Source organism: Solenopsis invicta, chromosome 16, assembly GCF_016802725.1.
Source record: "Solenopsis invicta isolate M01_SB chromosome 16, UNIL_Sinv_3.0, whole genome shotgun sequence".
NCBI lineage: Eukaryota > Metazoa > Arthropoda > Insecta > Hymenoptera > Formicidae > Solenopsis > Solenopsis invicta.
In genome coordinates this window covers 2,642,158-2,664,897 of record NC_052679.1, presented here as the reverse complement: position 1 = coordinate 2,664,897, position 22,740 = coordinate 2,642,158, and the positions used below count along the sequence as shown (strand labels likewise).

The 22,740-nt window shown below is 34.6% G+C and overlaps 1 protein-coding gene across 2 annotated transcripts in view; it reads right to left on the bottom strand.

The window, feature by feature from the left end:
- Nucleotides 1–702: 702 nt before the first annotated feature.
- Nucleotides 703–22,740, bottom strand: part of LOC105202427 (diuretic hormone class 2) — a 34,036-nt gene continuing 11,998 nt past the window's right edge. The window contains exons 2-4 of one of the 2 annotated variants that reach the window (XM_011170964.3): nt 6,632–6,723; nt 5,400–5,504; nt 703–3,639 (exon numbers count right to left, since the gene is read on the bottom strand). In XM_011170964.3, the coding sequence (XP_011169266.2) occupies nt 3,507–3,639; nt 5,400–5,504; nt 6,632–6,723 (330 nt within the window). In that variant the 3' untranslated portion in view covers nt 703–3,506. The remainder of the gene's footprint in view (nt 3,640–5,399; nt 5,505–6,631; nt 6,724–22,740) is intronic. The other variant, XM_039458945.1, reaches the window with a different exon arrangement.

Here is a 22,740-nt window from a genome sequence, read left to right as displayed (position 1 = left end):
TTTATTTCTAAATTTAAATTTTGTCCTATTCTAAAAAAAAATTGTTTAAAGTTCTTTCTTGATAATGCAAACTATCGATTGAACAATAAATACATTCGCGTACATTCACGTACATTCTCATGTGATTCGTAAGTTTTGTAAACAAATTAGGCTGACAGCAGAGGGTAATGCACAGCAGAAAAAAATATTAAGTTCACTGATACTGTATTATAATGAGCCTTATTTCATTGAAAAAAATGAGTTTGGTAATAGTTATCAAATGTTGAGTAAAATAATGCTAATTAAATATTTGATTAATATAATGTTACTTTCTACATATTTCGTAAATATTACTAAATTGATAATACTTGCTAAATATTCAGAAAAGTAAAATTATTTTTTGTTACATTAATCAAATTCAATTGGCATTATTTCACTCAATATTTAATAGCTGTTACCAAACTCTTTTTTTTCAGTTATGCTACAGCTTTCGCGGTTTCAATTTATTTATTTCAATTCGCCTTGCTTTGACTTCAATTTATTTCAAAACTGTATTAAAAACTTCTTTAATTTTATCTCAATATTATAGAAATACCTGAAATACCGGAAAATCAAGGCATTCTTATATAGAATTTAAGTAAAGACTAAACAAAGGCAGGATTGTGTTTAGCATTGGATACGCAAAGAGAATATGGAACGTATCGGAATGAACATGCGCGCATAGCTGGGTTAAAGTAACTTTTATTTACGATCAGTTTTTACTAGAGGCGCAATAAATCTCTTTATAATACACAGAAATAACGCAGGTCGACTTCACGCGCTTCACTCTGGGTGTCGGTGATAACCAAACGGGATTTCGCGATTAAGCGAACAAATCGCTTCGTCCGTGGGCACACATTTATTTCTGAAACGGCAGGTAATTTATTCGCAAAACGAGATCCGCTTGTACACTGATCGAACAAACGATTGTTATGTCAGGTGTTGGAGCAACGAGTATTACGTTGCGTAATGCGAAATAATTATAATAGCACACAACAAATATTACGATCCACTTTTGCGGCTGTTAATTAATAACCGTTTAATTAGCATTTTTTTAGATTATATTTTAACACCTTTTAGATTATTTTAACAATATATCTTAATATTTCTTAAATCGAAAGATAATCGATCTAAATCTGGGAGTAATTCTACCTATATCGAACATTTTATTTTTAAAACAACATATAAATACTTTTACTTTGGTAATCTTGTAAAGAAATATAATCTGAGAATCTCGTGTAATTTGCTTGGCTCAGTGAGCTGATTTTTACTGGTTGCAGCAAGTCTTTCCAATTATATCGTGCATGCTATCATCACGAGTGCGATTAGAGAAACTGCTATCGACGCTTGTTGTGCGCTTTGGTTACCACCTGTTGACAGGAATGCACAAGCCAAATGTCAAAATAGGTCGCATTCGGTTTAAATGAAAATTGAAATCCCGTTACAATTGGCCCGTTCGCAGGCGGATTGTAAAAGTTTGCAATCTGTTAATGTATTATTGAAAAATGCTCGCTACAAAAGCAGAGGATTTTAAATGTTTCAAGTAATTCGTTGGAAACTCGATTTAACTTCAGCCAGATTAATTGAGTTTGAAAAGTCATGTGTAACTTTCGATATTTGTTCTCCCAAGGTACGAGTTGTAATACAATAATATTTCGGAATACGTCGAGAAGTATCGCGAGCTGCCTTTCCCCCTTTCTTTCATTTGAAAATAAATTGGACATTTCTTTTTGCGCACTCCTGACCTACGGACTAAATCTAAGGTAGTCTATAACACGAAAGAGGGACGAAGTTTTACTATCTCTACGTCGCACTTCTTATATGATTTATGCATGCGCATTATGCATCCGGTGCACATTGCGTGTTACATAACGATGTAGATATAGACGTTGGAGCTAGTAAAACAAAGTGACCTAAGTAGCAGGGTCCTCAAAGTCGTTTCGCGCGACACGTTTCGAGGTTGCCGTGTAAAACACTCGATGAAACGAATAAAGCAAAAATAAAAAAAAATATACGATCGACCGATACCACGCGGTGATATTTTTTACATGACTTTAGCCGACGCGCGACGCAAAATTAGATTTGCTGACAAGGAATTTGCACACAACGCGGATTTACTTTAACGTCGACGCAAACGAAGTCTGAGAACGCCTGACTTAACGAACGCAACATCGATTACGATTATCATAGTAAGTACGACGAGTCTTCTTCTTTTTTTTTTACAAGAATTACTAGAATATCGGAGAAGGGAGGAGACGTACGGGGGTGCGAGCGATCGTACAATACGTCGTTTGGTATGAAAGTTTAACGAAGCGGGCGTTCGGAAGCTCTGCAGGAGAAAAATTATTCCGCGCGCATAAAGGATTAAGGGAGAAATTCTCTTTCGCGCGCGACGCTCGCTCGGGGGAGCTTGTCGACGGTATACGATTTCAATTGCAGATAGTAATGACTAGAATTAAATGCAGCCCGGAAGTGGTGCGTCATCGATTCGCGGAGGCGTGACTCGAAGAAGCCCTCTTGTTGGATCAGCTAAATGCTATGTCTACCCACTTCATTTATCTTATGGCACGAATAAAGTTACCAATCCCGTACGCGACTCACGCGTAACAAATAAATATTGCGGAGGAACAAAACATTGCGGAGCAACAACGATACCTGGCGAGAATGCCTTCGATACTCTCTAGAGTTTTTCCTCGATGGAAAGGAGGAAGGAAAAATTTCAACGTGAAAACAAATCGAGTATCCATCCTGTAAAAATTAACTTCTGAAAGGATCCGGATGGCAGCGCGGATCCTCGAACATACGAACAATTAATTATCTGTTCTGAATTAGAGCCTATTGCAAAATTGTGTAAAAAGATTTATCATTTTATTATTAATCGATCGTTGATTTAAAATTATACCGTGTTCTATCTGAATTGATACAAAGTACAGACCAATTATCTAATGTGCTATTTGCGTGTTCTATAAATGTATAGATAGATTTATTTTTAAAATTCATTTTAAAAGAAAGCACTTCCGCCAGGAGAAACATTATCACGTCCACTATTCTATCGAAACGATACGGAAAAAAAAGTAAAGAGCAATTTAACAACGCAGTTGCAAACTGCCAGTGGTGCAACTAGAAGGAGGAGCGTGCAAAGTTCTAAGTGCGAGGACTAAATGGGAGAATGAAAAATCGATCAAATTTATCAACATCGATTAACTATAAATCGTGTCTATAATCGTAATTTTTGTTTATCAATAAGGAACTTATGCTATTTGTGCTTTGGAGAAAGTGTGTACTCTAGTTTGTATAATAGTTTATTTGGGGAAGGAAGAGTAATTAATTAATTGCTTGAGTGCAGTTAGTTACGCCACTGGCAACGGACGATTCTGAGATTGGTGGTTCAAGCTCGAGGTAGAGACAAAGTGGAAGGATCGAAGTCGGGAGTGACGTTATTACGAGTTGTATAGTAATCTCTCTGCATCAGCGATCGTGTCTACGATCTACGCCTGTTCCGAGCGACGCCTTCGTCCGGGTCCGCCGGCGTAGTTCGCCGCCGCGAGTCCCATCAAATGTTTCGCCGCCTGAGAACCGCTGAAGCCACGACTGAGACCCAGATCCAATCCTCGTTTGGAGCTGCGGACGTATACCGATTGGATTTATCACATCGCTGTTTGAATCGACCATCTAAGAAAGGGCCTTGCTCCGAGAAACACTCGCTCCTCGAGAAGCGACAAAAAGCGCGCTCGAGTAGCGTCTTGACGTTAACTATATAAGAGCCAGACATCTGATTCTATTGCGGCTCTTATATCAATTGATTGGAACGAAGTCTCTTCTATATACGAATGTGTGCCGATGTAAAAAAAGGACCACGTACAGCGAAAATCCATTATCGACATTTTTAAAATAAAGTCTTTCCTAAAATGAGTGGTCCATTTATAACTGGTGGAATTAAAGGCAAATAAAAGGAGCCCCACTGCGGGTGATGGTACGGAAGAATACAATAGAAAAATAACATTCTCAATATAGAATATTCCAGGCACATTTAGCAAACAAGTTTCCAAATTCTTTTGAAATGTTTCCCATTGTACCAAAGTTTAATTTGAGAATTCTTATTAATAATCTCTTTAATAAGTTTTCTTGGAAATTCTTATTAATAATCTCTTTAACGAATTTTCTTGGAAAATTAATCGCATCTAAAATATCACCGGTAAAAGAAATAACCACGTATAGGCATAATGTATACAGGGTGTTTCTTAACTCATTTAGAGATCATTCACATTTTTTAAAAATAAGATGGTATATTTTTATTAACGTAGTAATGTTAATTGATGAAAAAATTAATTCAATCATATAGGACTATGTATATGTTGACTTTAAGATAACCCTAAAAATAAAAGAAATCGCCTTTAAAAATGTGATTTTTCATGTTTAAGGTTATCGCGATCATATTTAAGATCAACATATCTTATATGATTAAATTATTTATTTTTTTATAAAATATACTATTGCAAATTAAAAAAGAGTGATAATAGCTAACAAATATTAAGTGAAATAATACTAATTAAATAATAAGACTCTCTTTAATATTTGGATAATATAATTTATTAGTATAGAGTAGGAAAACATTTTGTATTTATATTAAAACCGGTGTTGTTAAAATGACTAAATTAACACAATGTGTTTATGTTTTTGAATTTACATATTTTGTATTAAATTGATATTCAATATGTCTTAGCGTTGAAATAACATTTTATGAGCAAATAAACAAACAGCATAAAAATAATGTTTAAAATCTAAAATAAATGAATAAAATGTACGTGTCAATATACGACAAATATTAATTTTACTAAAAAAATATGTTTTCATACCGTGGAAACGTATTTCTAAATTGTGACGAAGAGTTACATTTTTTTGTAGCAAGTTTTTACATAATATCTATGTTATTATAACATACTCTTGAGTTAAATTAACATAAAAATTTGAATGGTCGGTGTATGCAATATATGTTAAATTTAACACAAATTTTTTAACTGTGTAAGTATAACCAAATTTAATAATATTTACTAAATATTTCAGAAAATAAAATTATTTTTTATTATATTAATCAAATATTTAATTAGCATTATTTCACTTAATATTTGGTAGCTATTTTTTGAAAAATGTTAATGATCTTGAAATCTCATAAAATAATAAGCACAGAAAAAATGCTATCATAATATTTGCTTCTTCAAAATAAGCAACTTTTCCCTTTGGTATTTCTTCGTATCAAAAAGACGCAAAGATGTTCTAAATAATTGAGTTATAAGAAATACCCTGTAGATTAACAAACTTAATATTTTGCACATGCTAGGCATTAAGACAAATTATGCATAACGTTAAAATTGTAGTCTTACTTTTCCATCTCAGGGCGGTTCATGACAGCGCGACTAAGGCGCGAGAGAAACTCTACGAACTCGTCTCGGTCTATGTCATCCTGCTGATCCCAATAACTTTCATGGCTGCATGCGTGGTGTAAAATTGGAATTAATCGATTACTTTATTCGCAAAAATTGCGCGCTAGAGGCAATAAGTATCGAATTACACGAGATAAGGACGCGCGTAGAAAATGTAATTTAACTGCAAAATCGATCAGAATTCAGTATTGCCAAAACTTACGATCTCTATAAAATCCATTTTTCTCTCTGATAAAGAGACTTTGGAAGTTGAATCATCATATGATACGCGAGCGCAAGTAAAAATATGGCTGACAAATATAATTCAGGGACGACGTTAATAGATACGCCTGCATGCATTTCGAAATTATCCTTCGCGATTGTCTGAAACGTCGTTCGACGAGTCATTTCAGTCACCAGGAGTTCTTTTCTATCGGCCGGCGCGCGACGTGTCGTCAAACGGGAATTGGGTTAAACTGTTCGAGCAGATACATTTCTGCTCCTCGTCCAATATATTCATTTAATTGTAAACACGCGCTCGGAGCAATTGCGATTTGCATTGATTCTATGAGTATATTTAAAAATTAATTTCAGGCATCGTAAATATTGTTGAATACGACCAATCAAGGCAGTGGCGTGTAGCTGAAAGGTTTACTTGATAGCGTTCATCCTCTCCCATTAATAATGTTAAATCCATTTTTCTTCAATACATAATACTAAAAAAAAATCAAATAATCCAATAATAGTAAAATTGATATAATAAATAATTATTAAAATATAATTCGAATTTATTATACTTATTAAAATATAATAATTTAAAAAGAGAGAAAAGACCCGAACATTCGGTATAATAGCAAATTCGATTGGATGCACCAGTGCGCACTGGTGCACATTAAAGTCATCATATACAATTCGACGTAAAGATGTGTATTTAATATAAATAAATTAACGGGTTAATCTGCGAAATAATCAATATACTTTATTGTACGTATTTGGTGAAATATGTATTATTTAAGATATTTGCATTTTATTTTTATACTTAGATCAGTGTACAACAGTTTTAAAGTGCTCACTAGTGCAGTCAAACTTGCTACAAGATTCAATACACGGGATTTATTAATTTTTATAATACTCAAAGTTTCTTTCTTCTTCGCTTCAATTTATCATTTGTAAAAATAATAGATTTACGTTACCTATGCGGTACTGCCTCGGCTGTGAGACTCGAAATTGCGACCACGACTATGAACGTCAGTAGTGTGCATAAGACGGTCATCTTGGGCTGCATCTAAAGAAAATTAATTAATCGTATTGTTAATTGTAAAAACTAATCATACCATTGTAAATCGAGATCTAATTATATGATTATAAATTGGGAATAATTTAAGCACTTGGCAGTACAATGATACGCTATTATGTAAATGTGAACGCATAGCTATTCGGATCTCGTCTAGAGATCTAAATTCCTGCATTACAGAATAGTTCTCGGCATCTCAGGCGGTCACATTTAGCGTTAAATTCGACGGTAAATGAGCTTAAGACGCGTGAATACAAAGCGTCGTGCTCACACGCATTCCCTTTGTAATACGTATTCCCGCGATATTCCCCGTTTCAGTGTTCTACTATTAGGCTACTGTCTCCATCCTTTAATTGAAAACACGACGGTGTTAACGGGATAAGCTTCGCCGTGCATATGAGCACATCTGCGGATTAAAGAGCAGCAAATCCCAGGAGAGAAACGTCTCCGATTACGAACAACCTTACTATTGCAGCGGGTTGGACACCAAATAGCTGTCGCGAAACACTTGCGCGATTCCATCTTCGTGGAATTCTAATTTGACGCAGCAGAATTCAACCCAAGTACGAAATATACGCGAATGCGCAACGATAATCGTGGAGATAGCTGGCGAATGAGCACGTAACAAAATAGCACAAGCAAATGTTCTTCTTCGATTTTAACAAGTTTTGCATAGGTTAAGATATGGATAAAAATGAAAGATATGCATTCTTTTTTTTATAAGTGGTGTGTTTGAAATTAAAAAGGTGAAACACCCCTTCGGTTATTTTCCAAACAAATATTTTCGAAACTATAAAAAGTAGAAAAAAATATTTTCAAGTGAAAGTTGAATGGTTTTAATAGAACTTGATAACGATTTTTAAGAGTACTTTTTCAAACTAACAATTAAAAGAAATTTTCATCATTATTCTAAAGTACTTTTGAAACCATTCAACTTTTATTTAAAAAAATTTTTCTCTCTTATAGTTTTGACGATATTTGCTTCGAAAGAAAATATACCGATTTTTTTCAAAGAGATGCTTCATCTTTTTAACATGTGAGTGCACTCATAAAAAGAATACATGTCTCTTATTTTTGTTTATATTTTAACATATTCAAAATTTATTAAAATCGCAAGAAGATACTTGGCTATGTTCCCTTGTAAGTAAAATACCATTTTGGAAAAATACGTTGAAAATTAATGGCATAATATATGGCAGGATTTGTATATAATGTTTCTCAATTCTGTATGACAGAATAAAAAAAATAAATTAGATGAAATCGAGAAGGGAAAACAACAGAAAAACTTTAAATACATTAATCAAAACAATAGCGTGTTTGTATTATACGTGCTCAGTTATCGTTTGATTTGTTAGCTTAGGACAGCTTCTTTTCTAAAAATACAACGTGATTTTGTTCTTATATCGCCAGGCAGTAAGGATAAAAAAAAAGACTGTCGTAAGAAAAATAATGTGTACTTAAAAAAGATGCCAGATTCTTTCTTTCACCATTTCATCTTTATCGCATCGCGATAAATGAGACAAGTGATCGTTGGTTAAGCGATTGCCGATTCGCCTGCACTTATTGCATTTTATTCGAGCAATATTGTTCCCAAAATCACCGTGGGCGGTTCGTATCTTTCCAAGTATCTTTCAAGGTGAGTAAAGTTCGCTGTTAAATGAAATATCAAGTAAGGGGAGATGAGATCGCGGGGGTGGTTGAAGGCGCGAGAAACGAGACAATGGCCGCTCCGGAATATGGAGAAAAGTTGTCGCGTTCTCGGCTAACAAACTATTCAACACGCGATCCACCAAGAGAACGCGTCCCGTCGCCATCCAACGATAATGTATGGGTAGAAGCAGCTCTTTCTCGTTCTGTAGAGTTTAGCAGCGTACCTATATAACGGTAACGTTACAGTAAAGGTTTCAGAATTATAGTACGGTTTCCAAATGGAACAATCTTTAACCTAATGACGCAAAATATCTACAGTAATATCCCACGCTATTTTCCATTAATAATACCGTAATATGCACTATGAGAACTTTAAGCGAGTTACTTAAGATGAAATTAAGATAAACGCTATGCAACTAATCAGATTATTAGTTTTAATTTCGTGATTGTAAATAAGATCGATGTGGCAAATCTGCGTGATATAAATCTTCAAATGCGTTAAACAGAATGGCATTTGAAAAACCCTATTTAAATAAAAGTCAAAATTCTCATTTTTATCGGTTGACTCTCTCTTTATTTCTATGAATTTTGTAGGACACTTTTTTTTCTCTCTTTTTTGGTGGTTTATTCAATCAGCATTTTATTGCGGTATAATCACAACTCGCTTTGAATAGTGCTCTATAGTATGGGTAGATAATTGGATTCGTCGTTCGCAATAATTGATAGCCACAGGCTGATATACCATATCCAGGTTATTTATTTTCGCCCACGACGCGTTTATGCTTCTGTCGTGGAACGCTATTTCTCTTTCACAACGTATCAAATCCGTGTTATTATGCTATACATATAGTCTTGCGCGAAAATAGCTTCGCACTATTTTATTATTATTCCGTGTTTGTCGAAATCTGAAACAAAAATTCGAGAATGATATTTCTTTTCTTACCGTCTTTTTCTTTCTGTTTTTTTTCATCTTGCCACGTGCGCGGAATTCGCCATGTTCACATCGTTGACCCGGGGTCATGCTAATCGCAAGAGCGGAATAATTTAAGGTAAAGGTTGGGCGATGTTAGATTTGGCTGGGTAAAATTAGGTGATGTCAGAATGCTAAGTAAGAAATGTGGAATGGGATATAAAAAATAATAAAAAAAAGTAAGAAAATGTCATATTTTTGAATTTTTGTTTAAATTTCAACGAAACTTTACTACAATTTACTTTGATACTTTAACTACAATTTTTAATACTTTTTCAACAGATCAGCTTGAAACTCCGTTTGCAAATAATTCGGCACATCAAAAGTATAAAAAACATGCATAAGAAAGGTTCTATCATTTAGGCCAGATTATTTTACCTATCGTCGAAGGTTAAAAATTAATTAAAGACAAAATTAAAGGTAATTGTGATGCATAAATGTAGAGGAAACCCTAAGAGATTTCGTTTATGTGATTAATAATTTAATCATTTTAAAACTGATTTAGAAGATAATGCTCCTTTGTTATTTTCAAGTAATTTTTTCCTCAGCTCTGAATTTATTCATAAACAAGTAATAAAGTTCCAATACTTTTAAAGTTTAAAAGTATTTATTTATTTATAAGTATTCTATATAAAAAATACATTTTATTTTTCGTGAGTGATTGAAATAAAAATTTTATTATCTTTATTTCATTATCTCTGTAAACAGAGTTTTTAAAAAACCATTTTCAAATTAAATGGATTTTATTCAGTTCAAATACCTTACACGCGCGCACATTTACGGGAAGCATTTAAAAGCCTGCGTTAATCCGCATAGCATACAGTCGATTGTAGACCAAATAAATCTTCATATTTCTCGAGTTATACCTTTCTCAAGTCATTCCTTTACTCCATAATGCTCGTTAAATGGATCATTTCTATGCTTTAATTCCATACGCGTAGCATTCGAGGCAAACAGAAGACAGAAAGACGCACTGTATAGAGTTAACGTTTCGAGAACGCTTAAAGTTCGCGTTTAATTTTCCCCGGTTGCCATTAATGCGGATTAGACGACTCTGGCGCCGTCGTCGTCTTCGGCTTTACTGTATCCGAGAGAAGCCGCGAGCTATAAATCTACGTAATTTCGTCGAATTTATCGTCCCCGACTTACTTAAGCGTAACCGTGCGTCGAACGAGGTGGGCGAGATAAATCAAATCATATCGAAAGAAGAAAAAAAAGAGCCACGCGGCAACGGTAGGAGTATGCTAAATATATCGCGCGACTAACGTCGTTAGTCCCCCCGATGTAAAAATGTATTTTCCCTGAAAACACGTTCCCGATAATTGTACCCGGTAGTGCTGTCGTAACCGCGGTGAATCTAATAATGCGGTAATCGAGTTTCGATCCAGAAACTGTACTTGATCGAACTGTACTTGACTGATGGCTCAGCCTTACGATTCCGATGGTTTTTTCTTACCTCGGTCCTTATGTGCTTTCATCTTCGTCCGCTTGCGGAGGCAAAGTGGACGCATCTTGTAGAAAAAATATTTGCTCACCATTAAGAATGAATCAATCTCCTGATGCATAAATATCCTAAAATTATTAGGATTCACAAAAAGACGTATTTCTATGACAATTTTTGAAAAAAAGTATAACGGTCATCACATATAATCTTCAGCAAAAAATCCATCTACCATTTTCTTTCAATTTCTTTCTCCTTATTTTTTTATATTCGCATCGATACCGTTCAGTATCGTTGCGTCTATGTCAAAATTGCGAACTTGCGCGTGGTTTCATTACGATACAGAAGACGAGAGAAATATTACTTCTGTGGTTACAAGGAAGCAACAGAGGAAAAAGAAGAGTCCATCTCGATTTCGCGAGACGTGACTGACTGCGCAATTATAACGTCATCTCACCTTTTAGTTTCTTGTTTCGCGTCCATTTCGTTATTAAATGTTCGTTCCTCAGTAATGAAATATGTACCGCGATAATGAACGAGTTCTGCACTCTTCGCTCTTGAAACTTTTCAATAACGGTATTAGTCTACCCACTTCCTACACCGATTCGATCACGGTAGCGATCGTTTTTAGTTTCTGAGCGATGTCGTCAACATTGATAGTTAATGATTCCTTCTTCATTACTCATACAATGTGCGTGCCGTCGTGGCGGATGACAAAATCCGCGCACGCATGATGATAAGAGCCACGCATGATTAAATTCGAATGAACGGCGATCGCTTATCGCAAACGCTATTCCGAGCGATATTTATGGAACTCTGAGCGATAGCAGACAGTTTCAGTTGAGCATGTAAAAGTTAGCGCGTTAGCTATTTCGGAACTTCATCTCTCTGATCCCAGATGATTAGTTTCATCCGGGAACAGTCAACCCATTTTTTTTTAGCATAAACGATCACCTGAGGTGCTTTTTACATTCCAATTAAAAGTCATTGTTGTTAACTACATATTGTATCTGTATTATTAATTGTTTTATAATTCATTAATATCTAAGGACATCATGTATATAAAGTTAATAGTTTCACCCGGGAATAGTTAACTCATCTTTTTTGCGTAAACGATCACCTGGGGTGATTTTTTCATTCCAGTTAAAAGTCATTGTTGTTAAGTACGTATTGTATACGTTATTAATTGTTCTGTAACTTATTAATATCTAAGGACATGTATATAAAGTTAATCAATATTTTCTGAAAAAAATGAGGAGAAACCAAGAAAATATTAAACAAAAGCACAGTAAGCTTATGGTAGTATTTCTGAAAAATAAAAAAATCAGTTGATATAAATTACGAGTTTTTGTTGGGATTGTATATTTAAAGATTCGTAAAGAATAAGAGTTTTTAAACAAAAAAGAAACGTATAATATTCATTTCATAATAATTTAAAAAGACTAAGTTGTTATATAAAGTTATTTATATTGTATTTGTTCTTGCAGAATGATAAAAAAACAGTTTATTTTTATTATACTTGTTTGTTATGTTGTATAGATATAAAAATTACACGAGGTCCAATAAAAATAAACATTCATATTTATAAATCATGATAAAAATTTTTTTATTGTATAAACATCAAGATATTAATAGTTTCTAATACTTTTTAACTCGAACCTCACATTATTATATTTCGAATTTATAATATAAATTTTTATCACATTTTATTGATTTTATAGTGCAAACGCTCACTTGTTTTCTATACCCTAGTTAGTTTCAACATACAGATCGATACTATGAATATATGAGTCACAACTGGTTTCTATTGTACAAATTGTGTTTTTGGAATTTTTGAATGAAAGGTATAAATTTTTAATCAATAAAAAAGTTTGCCATAACGTGAGTTTCATTTTTCCTACGGTTGAATGTACAAAATACCTGTTCTCTCAGGTTAATTAAAAAATAGAATAAAATCTTTTATAACGCATATCTTTGTTTTTATCATGTAAATATTTCATGTCTGCAAAAGCCAGGCGTATTTTTTTATAATTGTATGTAAATTATTTTCCTTTATTCTATATAATTTATTATCTAGGTATTATAGAATATATTTTAGTTTAAAGAAAAAACGTTTATCACATAAAATGAATTAAAAAACATCTCAAGTGATTATTCTCTCTCAGATTAATTAAAGATAGAATAAAATCTTTTATAATCATATCTCTGTCTCTGCATTGAAAAAAAAATTCCTAAATTTTAATAAATATTTACTCGAATAGTGCTAATGAAATATTTACTTACGATACATAAATATGAAAAAATGATACTTAAATTAGTGGTTTTTTTGTAATAAAGAAATTTGTATTTATATTTAATAAATATTTTATTAGTAGTATTCGAATAAAATTTAGTAATTCTTTTCTCAGCGTATCTTTTAAATATTTCACGTCTGCAACAGTAAAACGTATTTTTTTACAGTATATATTTTTATTATATGCAAATTATTCCTCTTTACTCCATACAGTTTATTATAGAATATATTTTAATCGGTATTATAAAATATATTTTGAAATAAAAATCGCTTATGACATAAAATGGGCTGACCATTTTAAAAATCGCTTATCTTTTTTTTTTGAAAACCTATGAAATTTCTTCCATGTTATTCACTTTACTTTAACAGTTCTATTAGATTTAAGGCTACGGAAAAATCGCGACGTTAGCAATTTCGAGACGGAAACTTTCGTCGATGCGCGTCAGTTACGTCTTTTTCATGAAATGATGTTTCCATACGCCCGATAAAGTGGTAAACTAATGCAACGGAGGCTGATTCTGAAATACATTGTCCGTTGTTGCAACTTCGCCGACATTGTAGATGCATTTAAATGCATTCTGTAGTTATCGCGACGGTGTATCGCGTACGTGGTGCATTTACCCTGTACTCGCTGTACTATGCTGGGATACGAAAATAAAACATAGACGCGATTTGCGAGACAATAGGATGACGCACAATATGAAAACTGGTCGTCGCCGGCGGACACAGTTAATCTTGCAAAAATTGAGCTGTAAGAACGTTAACGCCAATACGATGCAGATTGCCCTGTTTCATCAGCGCTCGTGTCAAATAATTATATTTTGGAGCGCATTTCTCGACGTAAATTACACGTATATCTCAGAGATATCTCAAGGGTAATTGCTTTTCCTCGTGTTTACGAACCTAAAGCAATCTCATGGAAACATTCATTCTGTATTGTGTTATATGCTAAGAATTTAGAAAATTACTTTGTCATTTCAATATCTTTCGCGCAGGACTCGCTGTGGATTCTCAGAAAACAGAGTCCATTGTCGAGGAATTCTGTCACTACAAACAAGCACGATAATTCCCAGGCTAAGAGGAACCTACAGATAGGATTCGCATGGGCGAGTAAATACGGCTTTGCCGGTGACGAGCTCGATTGACAAATCAATTCGGCCTGGTCATATGCTTTCCGATAAAGTAAAACACAGCCCACGTGTAACGTTCGTACGTTACACCCTATTACATTCGCATTAATACTTCGTAATATTTCGTATTAATACTCTGATTTGTATTAATCTCATCATAAGAATAATTACGATCTAGTAATATAGATAAATGCAAATTGACTTAATGAACCAATAGTTTGGTCTGTCTATGTTAATAAGTGAATAATATTACCTTATACGTGTATACAATGCATATTACGTGCGCATTTGTCGTTCTGGGAAGCCCCGATATAATCATTTGCGCAAAGCAAAGCGCAGAGCTACCGTTGTATTTTAAAGATTCAAACCAGTCCAACAAATGTGTGGGTTCACAATTAACAACCTAATAAAACTGTAATTATATTAAATGCCTACGCGTGCCGTTATTGTTGATTGTGCAACCATATTGGCATTTCTCCCGTGGGGTCCAGCGCAATGGTAGCTGAATAACAAATCCCATTAACATATAACCGCTCTCGCGGAACAGCGCCGAGTGAATGCACACTATAATCCTAACACAGCTCTGATTTTTGTCGTAATAATTTGAAGTTAATTAAAAAAAAAAACAATTTTATAATACATAATTAAAACAAAAATTGACTTGTAATTCTGTCATTAGCTCATTAGAATTACAGTCAAAATTCATGGATAAAGTATCTAAATATTGATTGAAAATAATTTCATTGGACCGTCAAAATAATTGCGGCGGCTGTTCGAGCATGAGCAATGCTGCAAAAAATTTTGACGTTCCAACAATTCAGTTTAAGAGTCTAACATAATCATTTTGATGGTCTAACGAAATTATTTTCAGATCTGTTAATTTTAGATACATTAGAAACTTAATTTTTAGATACATTAGCAAAATCGTTTTTTTTTTCGCGCAGATATTTGTGCAATAATTGATAGATGCGTGACACGTGTGTCGTCCGCTCATTCGCGTACGTCACGTCGAGAAAATTAAACTCTCGGCGAAAGTATCGCAGTTATAAGAATGTGACGTGAGATCAGACGAAACGAATCTGCCGCCTTTCTTCGTGCTCTTCCAATAACGAATTTAGCGCAGTTTTACGAGCGGATGGACGGTCAATACACGACCACAAGAGCGAGCAATGCGCGCCCTTATGAGAATATTTGCCTGATCGGAGACGTGACCTAGGAAAAAAAAGTCGAGAGAAACGTTTTGTAACGTTGCTCGATGTCTCATTCCAGTCGCGAGTTATAGCTTATCCCGATTTTACGAGATTATCATCGTTAATGAGATCTTGACTCTCTGACATGTACTTATAATATATCACCGTTTTTCTTCCACGCTAATACGCAAAATTTAAAGAATACGTGGATCTGCAAAGTTATCTGGATTTCCGGGAAAATGGGAACTGTTTAAAAATTCACAGCATGCACTTAAGTTTGAAAGTGCCGAGTACACACGTGTTTCACTTGCTCTTTGAAATTGACACATCCTCTAGATCGCAGTTAGAATATTTCACAGACTTATTTCATGTTCTGAAAGATTCGGCGCGCTATGCAATTGCGTGTCGAGCGTGATAACGAGAGTTTATTGCCGAGTTGAAACCCTAATGTTTTAATAATAATCGCACATTTCGCCAACATTGTATTACAATTTCATGTATCAATATAACATTTACCGGCGGAATCGGTACAGCTGTAACAACTTTCGTTAATAATGGAGATCCGATATTTCCAAAAACCATCGTTGGAATTAATAAAATATTGATGTAAGGAGTTATTCCATCCCGAATGATACAGAGGCACCGTTTTCATCGCTCTGGCTCTTTTCCCGTACGAAATAAGAATTCCCCTGAGTCAGCTCGGCAAAAAGGTTCGCAAGAAGTTTCTTTGCCCAAAGATATGGTCCCACACCCGGACGTGAATCACAGTTTCCATTGCTCTATCTTTCGTGCCAGTTAACGACTTTTACATTTTCAACATTTAAACCGCGCACTAAAATTAGACTAGTTTTCAGCCCGTCAGAACTAATCGTTGTAATAATTTATGTTACAGTTGACCTTAATCGTTTATAATAAGTCGATTCATGTCCCAAATCCGTGATATACGACACAAAAATTGAAATTGTATCGGGTTTTCAAAATTCTTTAAACAAAAGGAAGGGGAATAACGTCTTTTTCGTCAAGACGGAAGTAAATTATTCGATTCTAATCTTCGTTTAGAGCATTCAGTGCTTCAACTCTTCTCGAAAGTTTACCAGACTTTAATGGAAAATTGAATGAAGTAATTGAACAAAATTGCAGTTGTAATTAAGAACTGTACTACGTTCATCCCTTTTCGTCCGTTTGTCTTCAAGGTCCAGGAGTGTTCATGATCGTAAATCTCTAAAAGATCCAGGATCGAGCGAGATTATTATAAAGTAGAATCCATTGGCAATACATGGTAACGACAGTACGTGCTGCCTCGTACGAGCTTAATTTTGACATAGTTCCGGCGACGAGGGGCTATTTCTGAATTCTTCGTAAATCGAGAAATTGACATTTGACTTCTCATCATTGCAATATCCACGCCGAAGTAACTTCCTGTTCGATATATACGATTTACGCGACGGCACATGAATCCTAAGAACGCTTGACTTCGTGCTCCACTTAGAGGGGTAAACTTAGGAAAGACTCACTCGAAGATTCAGTGCACGTCCGACAGCCAAGCACTGTTTTTCCTCACTCTCGAGAATCGCAAATATTATTTCAAAAAATTTACGTAGCTAGCTCTCGGAGATCTCTTTTTGACCTTTTCAGTGTATGCCTCGCTATTTTCAATCTTTTATACGATATTTGCATTTGCATTAGAAAGGATATTATTTCACGGGATATGGTTAACATGGACGGAGTAACGGGGAAACAACTTAGCTAAAGTAAGTTACGTCGTTATTTGAAAGGGATTAGAGATAGCTACGTGAAGAGTAAAAGTTAATAAATTATTTTACGTATTAAATATTTCAAAAAGTTATGAAAGAGAAGGTAGGGTATATGGCGAGAAAATTCTTCGAAAGATTGGGAGATTAAAAAAGAAAATGTCATACGTACTTGCTAACGCGGGACCGTAATGCATTTCATGAACGCATGAGGCAGCGAAATTCCACAACCCGGTGGAATTTCGACAACCCTTCGCTTTGCTAGTGTCGCAAGTGAAGCGCCTTTGTTTCGGGGAAGTCCTTTTTCCCGTCGCTCGTCATTGCTGTCATTGTTATCATGGTTGTCTATCCGCGGTTTCGGTCGCTTTGAGAATTTTGTACGGCGCGAACGACGAGCGTGTCCGGCGCGACATGGAATCTCGCTATAAAAATTTTGCCGCATGTGTGAACTCAATAAAAAATCGTATCAAAGCGAAAAAGAAGTCATTTTCATTTTTTGATATTTTATTTAAAGCGTAACGGTAAAATGTTATTTTGAACTCGCAAAATTGAAAGAGATAAAAAAGAAACGGATTCCCAATCTCTTTTAATTGGCCTCTTTCACATCATATTTTATCTTAAAGTGCTGCAAGATTTGTTACGATTTCTACAGACAAAATAACTCCGTGACAGATATTAACCGAGAACAAGTTAGTGAAATAGGCGCATGACTTTGTAGAACTTTCATCGTTCCGTGTCCTTCTCGGAATGATGTATCGTTCGCCCCGACATTTATATATTAGCCGTCGCTTGTACATGGCACTTGATCAAAATCCTTTGCTCGAGAAGACCATCGCGCAAATTAAATTAATTCATCACAACGGTTAATTCAAGAAAGCTCCGACGGCGGATTAAACGGACGTAAGAATCATGCCGCTTCGCGAAGCTAAAATAATAATCAGCGACGATTGTCAGAGATGAATGTATTTCCAATCGTGTGATCGAATCGATAAATTATCAGGATGCTATTAGGATGTCGACCTTTCGAGAACCTTTCGTGATAAGTAATTAAACACGCCGTTTAAATACTTTCTTTGTACTCTCGCGTATCGTGTAAGATAAATTTGGCTGTACAACGACCAAAGTGATAATGCTATTACGTCACGATAACGCTAAAGCTTGCATGAGAAAATTACCATTCTCGCAGTAATCTTGCGGTGATCTAACTTTAAGCGCCCCGGGGATTTGGCGTACTGAATACACATACGGCGCGCACAGCTGTTGTGCACGTAAAGCCGAGTGTGAGGCGTGCGTATGCCGTGATAGGTACACAATTTTACGGGTTTTGTAACAAAATTGCAAGCTCCGACCCGTTGGATCGGTCTCACCGGACCTGTATTGGCGCTCTGTTAGATAGACTGACGACTTTTTAAGTAAACACACCATTGATTCAGTCTAGATCAATGTGATATTTTCAAAATAAATAAGTGAACAAAGTGCACTTTTTCGGCGAAACGCATACGGGAAGCGACAATGCGTTTCATATCGAACAGATTGTTTTCGGAATTTAATTTTCAATATTTACACTATACTTTATTTTTGCTTCACGAGTTACAAAGAGAAGCTCTTCGAAAGCTAAGCAGTAATTGTACACCTTATTTTTAGGTAACTACATACCTCCGTATATCATATTTTTAATACATTGTACGTGAGATGGTACACGGAGCTATTGAATGAAAAATTCTATTGAAATCTCAGAAATGTATTAAAATTCTCGAGCGCACTCGCCGTCCCTGTTTAAAATATTGCTGCGTGCGCGCGTAGCCTATTCGGAGAAATACTTTCCACGTTTATCGTTCTTATAACATTGCGTTTTAGATTTTAATTAATTAAACTAAAACGGAATGCGTCACACACAGTTTATGAAATGGTCGATCGTGTAACGAAGTGCGCTTTCCGCATATTCAATCCTACTTAATTATCCAATTTCCTTTCCGCGCCGTAACTACGGTAACACACAATTTCAAACCCTTCCGTAATCATTGCCGCATTATCATTTTATTAACACCGATAAACAAAACTCAGTTTGGAGTTGTTCATCACATCGAAGAACGCTTTTTACCTACAACACGATCTCACTTTATGATAAGAGGCGTTTATGCATCAATACTGTAATTTGGAATACGTCAAAAATGAAATATCTATTAAATTTCCGCTTTGCAATAACAAAATAATTCCCTCGCTTATTTATTAATGTTACTTTTGTCTCATTACGCTTTGCAAAATGACAAATAAACAAGAAATGTTTGTTTGTCATCGACGCAATTAATTCGTTTCTCTATATTGAATTTCATTTTCTATTGATGCTATTTTATTAATTGTCGATATCATATGTTTGCTTTTTCCTGTAAAAATAGAGTAATGCAAAAGCCATTGAATTTCTCGAGTCTATTTATCCTTGTAGAAATGAACTAGATACGCTCGCACCGCCGCGCCGCGCCGCCGCGCCGTTTCTCACGATATGCGTAAGCCTCGGCTTTCACTGCGCCGACCTCTATTATTAAGAGGCTGCCGTATCTTTTCGATCAAGAAGACAAACTGGCCTCCGTGTTTACTTTATGGAAACAATATCTCGATGGTGTTTTTCTTGGAAAAGCAGCGTTTCGGCAATTTCGAGTCTCGTGTTCCTCTTGTCCCGAGAAATCTTGTCACATTTCGGCATTACGTAATGTTATACAGAATTATTTACCTTATGATGATGTAATCCCGTCTTTTTTCGCTTCGAAAAGAGAGTTGACCACTGAATAAAAATTTGTTCATCAACCGCTATAGAAAATTTTAGATTTTAAGTAACTTTTAACTAACAAAATTAGCTGCAGTGATATGAAAACGTCGTGGAAACATTTAATAAAATTTACGTCGAAGAGAAATTACGTTCAAAGTAAAAAGAGCCATAAACAAAGGAGGGTGAACTCGAGACAATAAACGACCGGTTGTGGGAGGAACGGCGTCGTCATTAAATCGGTCATGTATATTCTTACACGGTGCTCGTGCCGCACGCGCTAATATAAAAAAAAAGCTACTGCTTTTCACTCCACTGGAATTTCTACGCGATCTCGCCGCAATAAGAGAGTCGGCCGAGTTTACCTATAAATCAATGATACTCCGCACCAGGTGACTCGCGTTCCAAACGCGTAAGTCTCTTGAGAATTTTCGTTGCGATAAAGCCAGTTTACTTGCGTCTGACTGCAAAAATGATTAAAGGGGGGCGGTGTAATATAAATCTGAGTAAAATTACCTGCGGTAGGATAAAAATTTTCCACATCTCTTTTCTGAAAGTTTATTATTACGTGAACTTAAATGTGATAACCAGATTTTTCTCTAGAAATTATTGTTGTCGTCATTATTTAATAAATTTGTGCATTTTCAATGCCATTTTGTTTTCGTATATGATTTCAGGCAATAATTGATTATTCCATTTTGTTCTTCTACTTTATTCTATTATATTAACAAATTTATTCAGTTTTTGTTTTTATTTAAAAAAAAGTTAATAAAAATTTCAAATAAAAATATTAATTTAACACAATAAATAAACTATAAAAAGCGACAATATAGTCAAGCGCGGATGGTAGTGCATGCAGTTTATATTTCATATACATGAAATTTAATCAAACATGAATTTCGGCTCACATTATTAATTTGCATAAAAAATATCGATTTTTAATTCAAATTGTATTCAAAATGGATAAATCGCCGTAAGCTCTTTGTCGATTATATATAATTCGTTGACAATATTTTTCTAAAATTTCTCCCATATAAAATACAGTCCGCTTTGTCGTTCGGAAAAGCTCACGACGTGGAAAATTAATTTAACGTATTTTGTAAATCAGCGACACTCCACGACGCTTATTTTACTCGCATGAACGCGTTTAAATTTGCGCAAATTCTAAAACGAATATGAAATATACATATCTAACCTTCGTATATTCGAGAACACCGTAGGTAAATACTTTAAACTGTTTATCACAGCGAGAGACACATATCGCGTTCGTAGAAATATCCCTCTCTCGCGGTTCTCATATCGTTGAGCGTGAAAGTTAAAACGTGTTCCGGTTACAGGTAGAACTCGCTACCATCAAGAGTCCATTCATACAAAACTCACGGCCGCATCATCGCGAAATGACATTACTCGCCACGTCCCGTTTTGTGTACCGTACGCAGCTTGTTTTATGTTAGTTTATACAAATGCCAAAAGATCATCACCTCGTTCAAAGCCAGGAATAGAAATGACTAGTGCAATAATTGTATTGTTGTGCAATCCGTTGATCGTAAGCAGGTTTAACAATTTTAAAAATCAAAGTTTTACTTATCATTTTCGTTCATTCTTGTTATTTTATTCTCTCGTTATTACTGTCTCTAAAAAGTGTTTTTGCTATTAAGATATTTCATAATTTGTATGATAATTTAATAAAGTCTCTCAAGAATAATTTTTAAATAATATATATATAAAAAGATTATAATCATATAATTTTTTATTTAAAAGCTCTCTCTCTCTCTCTCTCTCTCTCTCTCTCCTCTTTTTGAAACAACAAACTTTCTGAAACGGCGTTATTATTAAAATTGCAAGCTAGAATCAGAAATAATTGCTAAGAAACGCATCATAATTTTATTTGTGTAATAGAAGTAATTAGATATCACAAAAAACGCGCTCAGACAACATTGCTCTTTTTTTATTGCTAATTCTTTTTGCGCCAATCCTTTCGGCCAACAATTTCCTGCCGGCGTGGCGCCGTAACACTTCGAGCGCGCTGCTGACCATCGTCGTTAATCGTTTCGTAAATACGGCGAGCACGTCTCTATCTAAAGTCAATCGTAAAATATTTACTCACATTGCCGCGCGCGAACTATTGTACGTAAATATTTGACTACTGATTATAACAGCTACCGCAGAGCAAAATTTGGCCTTTTACATTTCGTCTAACTGGGTGAGATGCTCAGTATGTTTCTTTCTATTCCCATTGTTTTTTTATTTCATTTTCAGTGTTCTTTCATTTTATTTTATTGCTTTGCTTTTTTTAGAATTTAATCAATGCATTAAAAAAAATCCCGATTTATATGAAACATTTTTAGACTGTAGTAAAAAACAATAATTATTTCGTACATAAATATTATAAATAAATGTAACTGTATATTTCGTGGTGCATATACTGTTCTTGCGATATTTTTCACGAAAATCATTTGTTCAATCTAATTAAAATTAATGAATATAACAAAACTGTTAAAAATTATAAATACTATAAATATTATTATATAATTTAAGAATAACATAAAGAAATTTTAGTCACATTGTTCATGATAAATTTTAGATTTTCAAATAATCATTCATAAATTCTTCACACATTACAGTAGAAAATCTCATGAAAAATTCTCGTCGACAAACAAAGATAACAGAAATATGAGTGTGAAACACGTTAGCGGTTAACTGATTTACATCGAATGCCAAGCTTTTAGACAGCGAAATGTCACAGAATTTCTCTGTTTTTTTCCTTCATCACACCGATAAAACAATTTTTGCGATTGGCGAAAGGAACATTATGCTTTTCG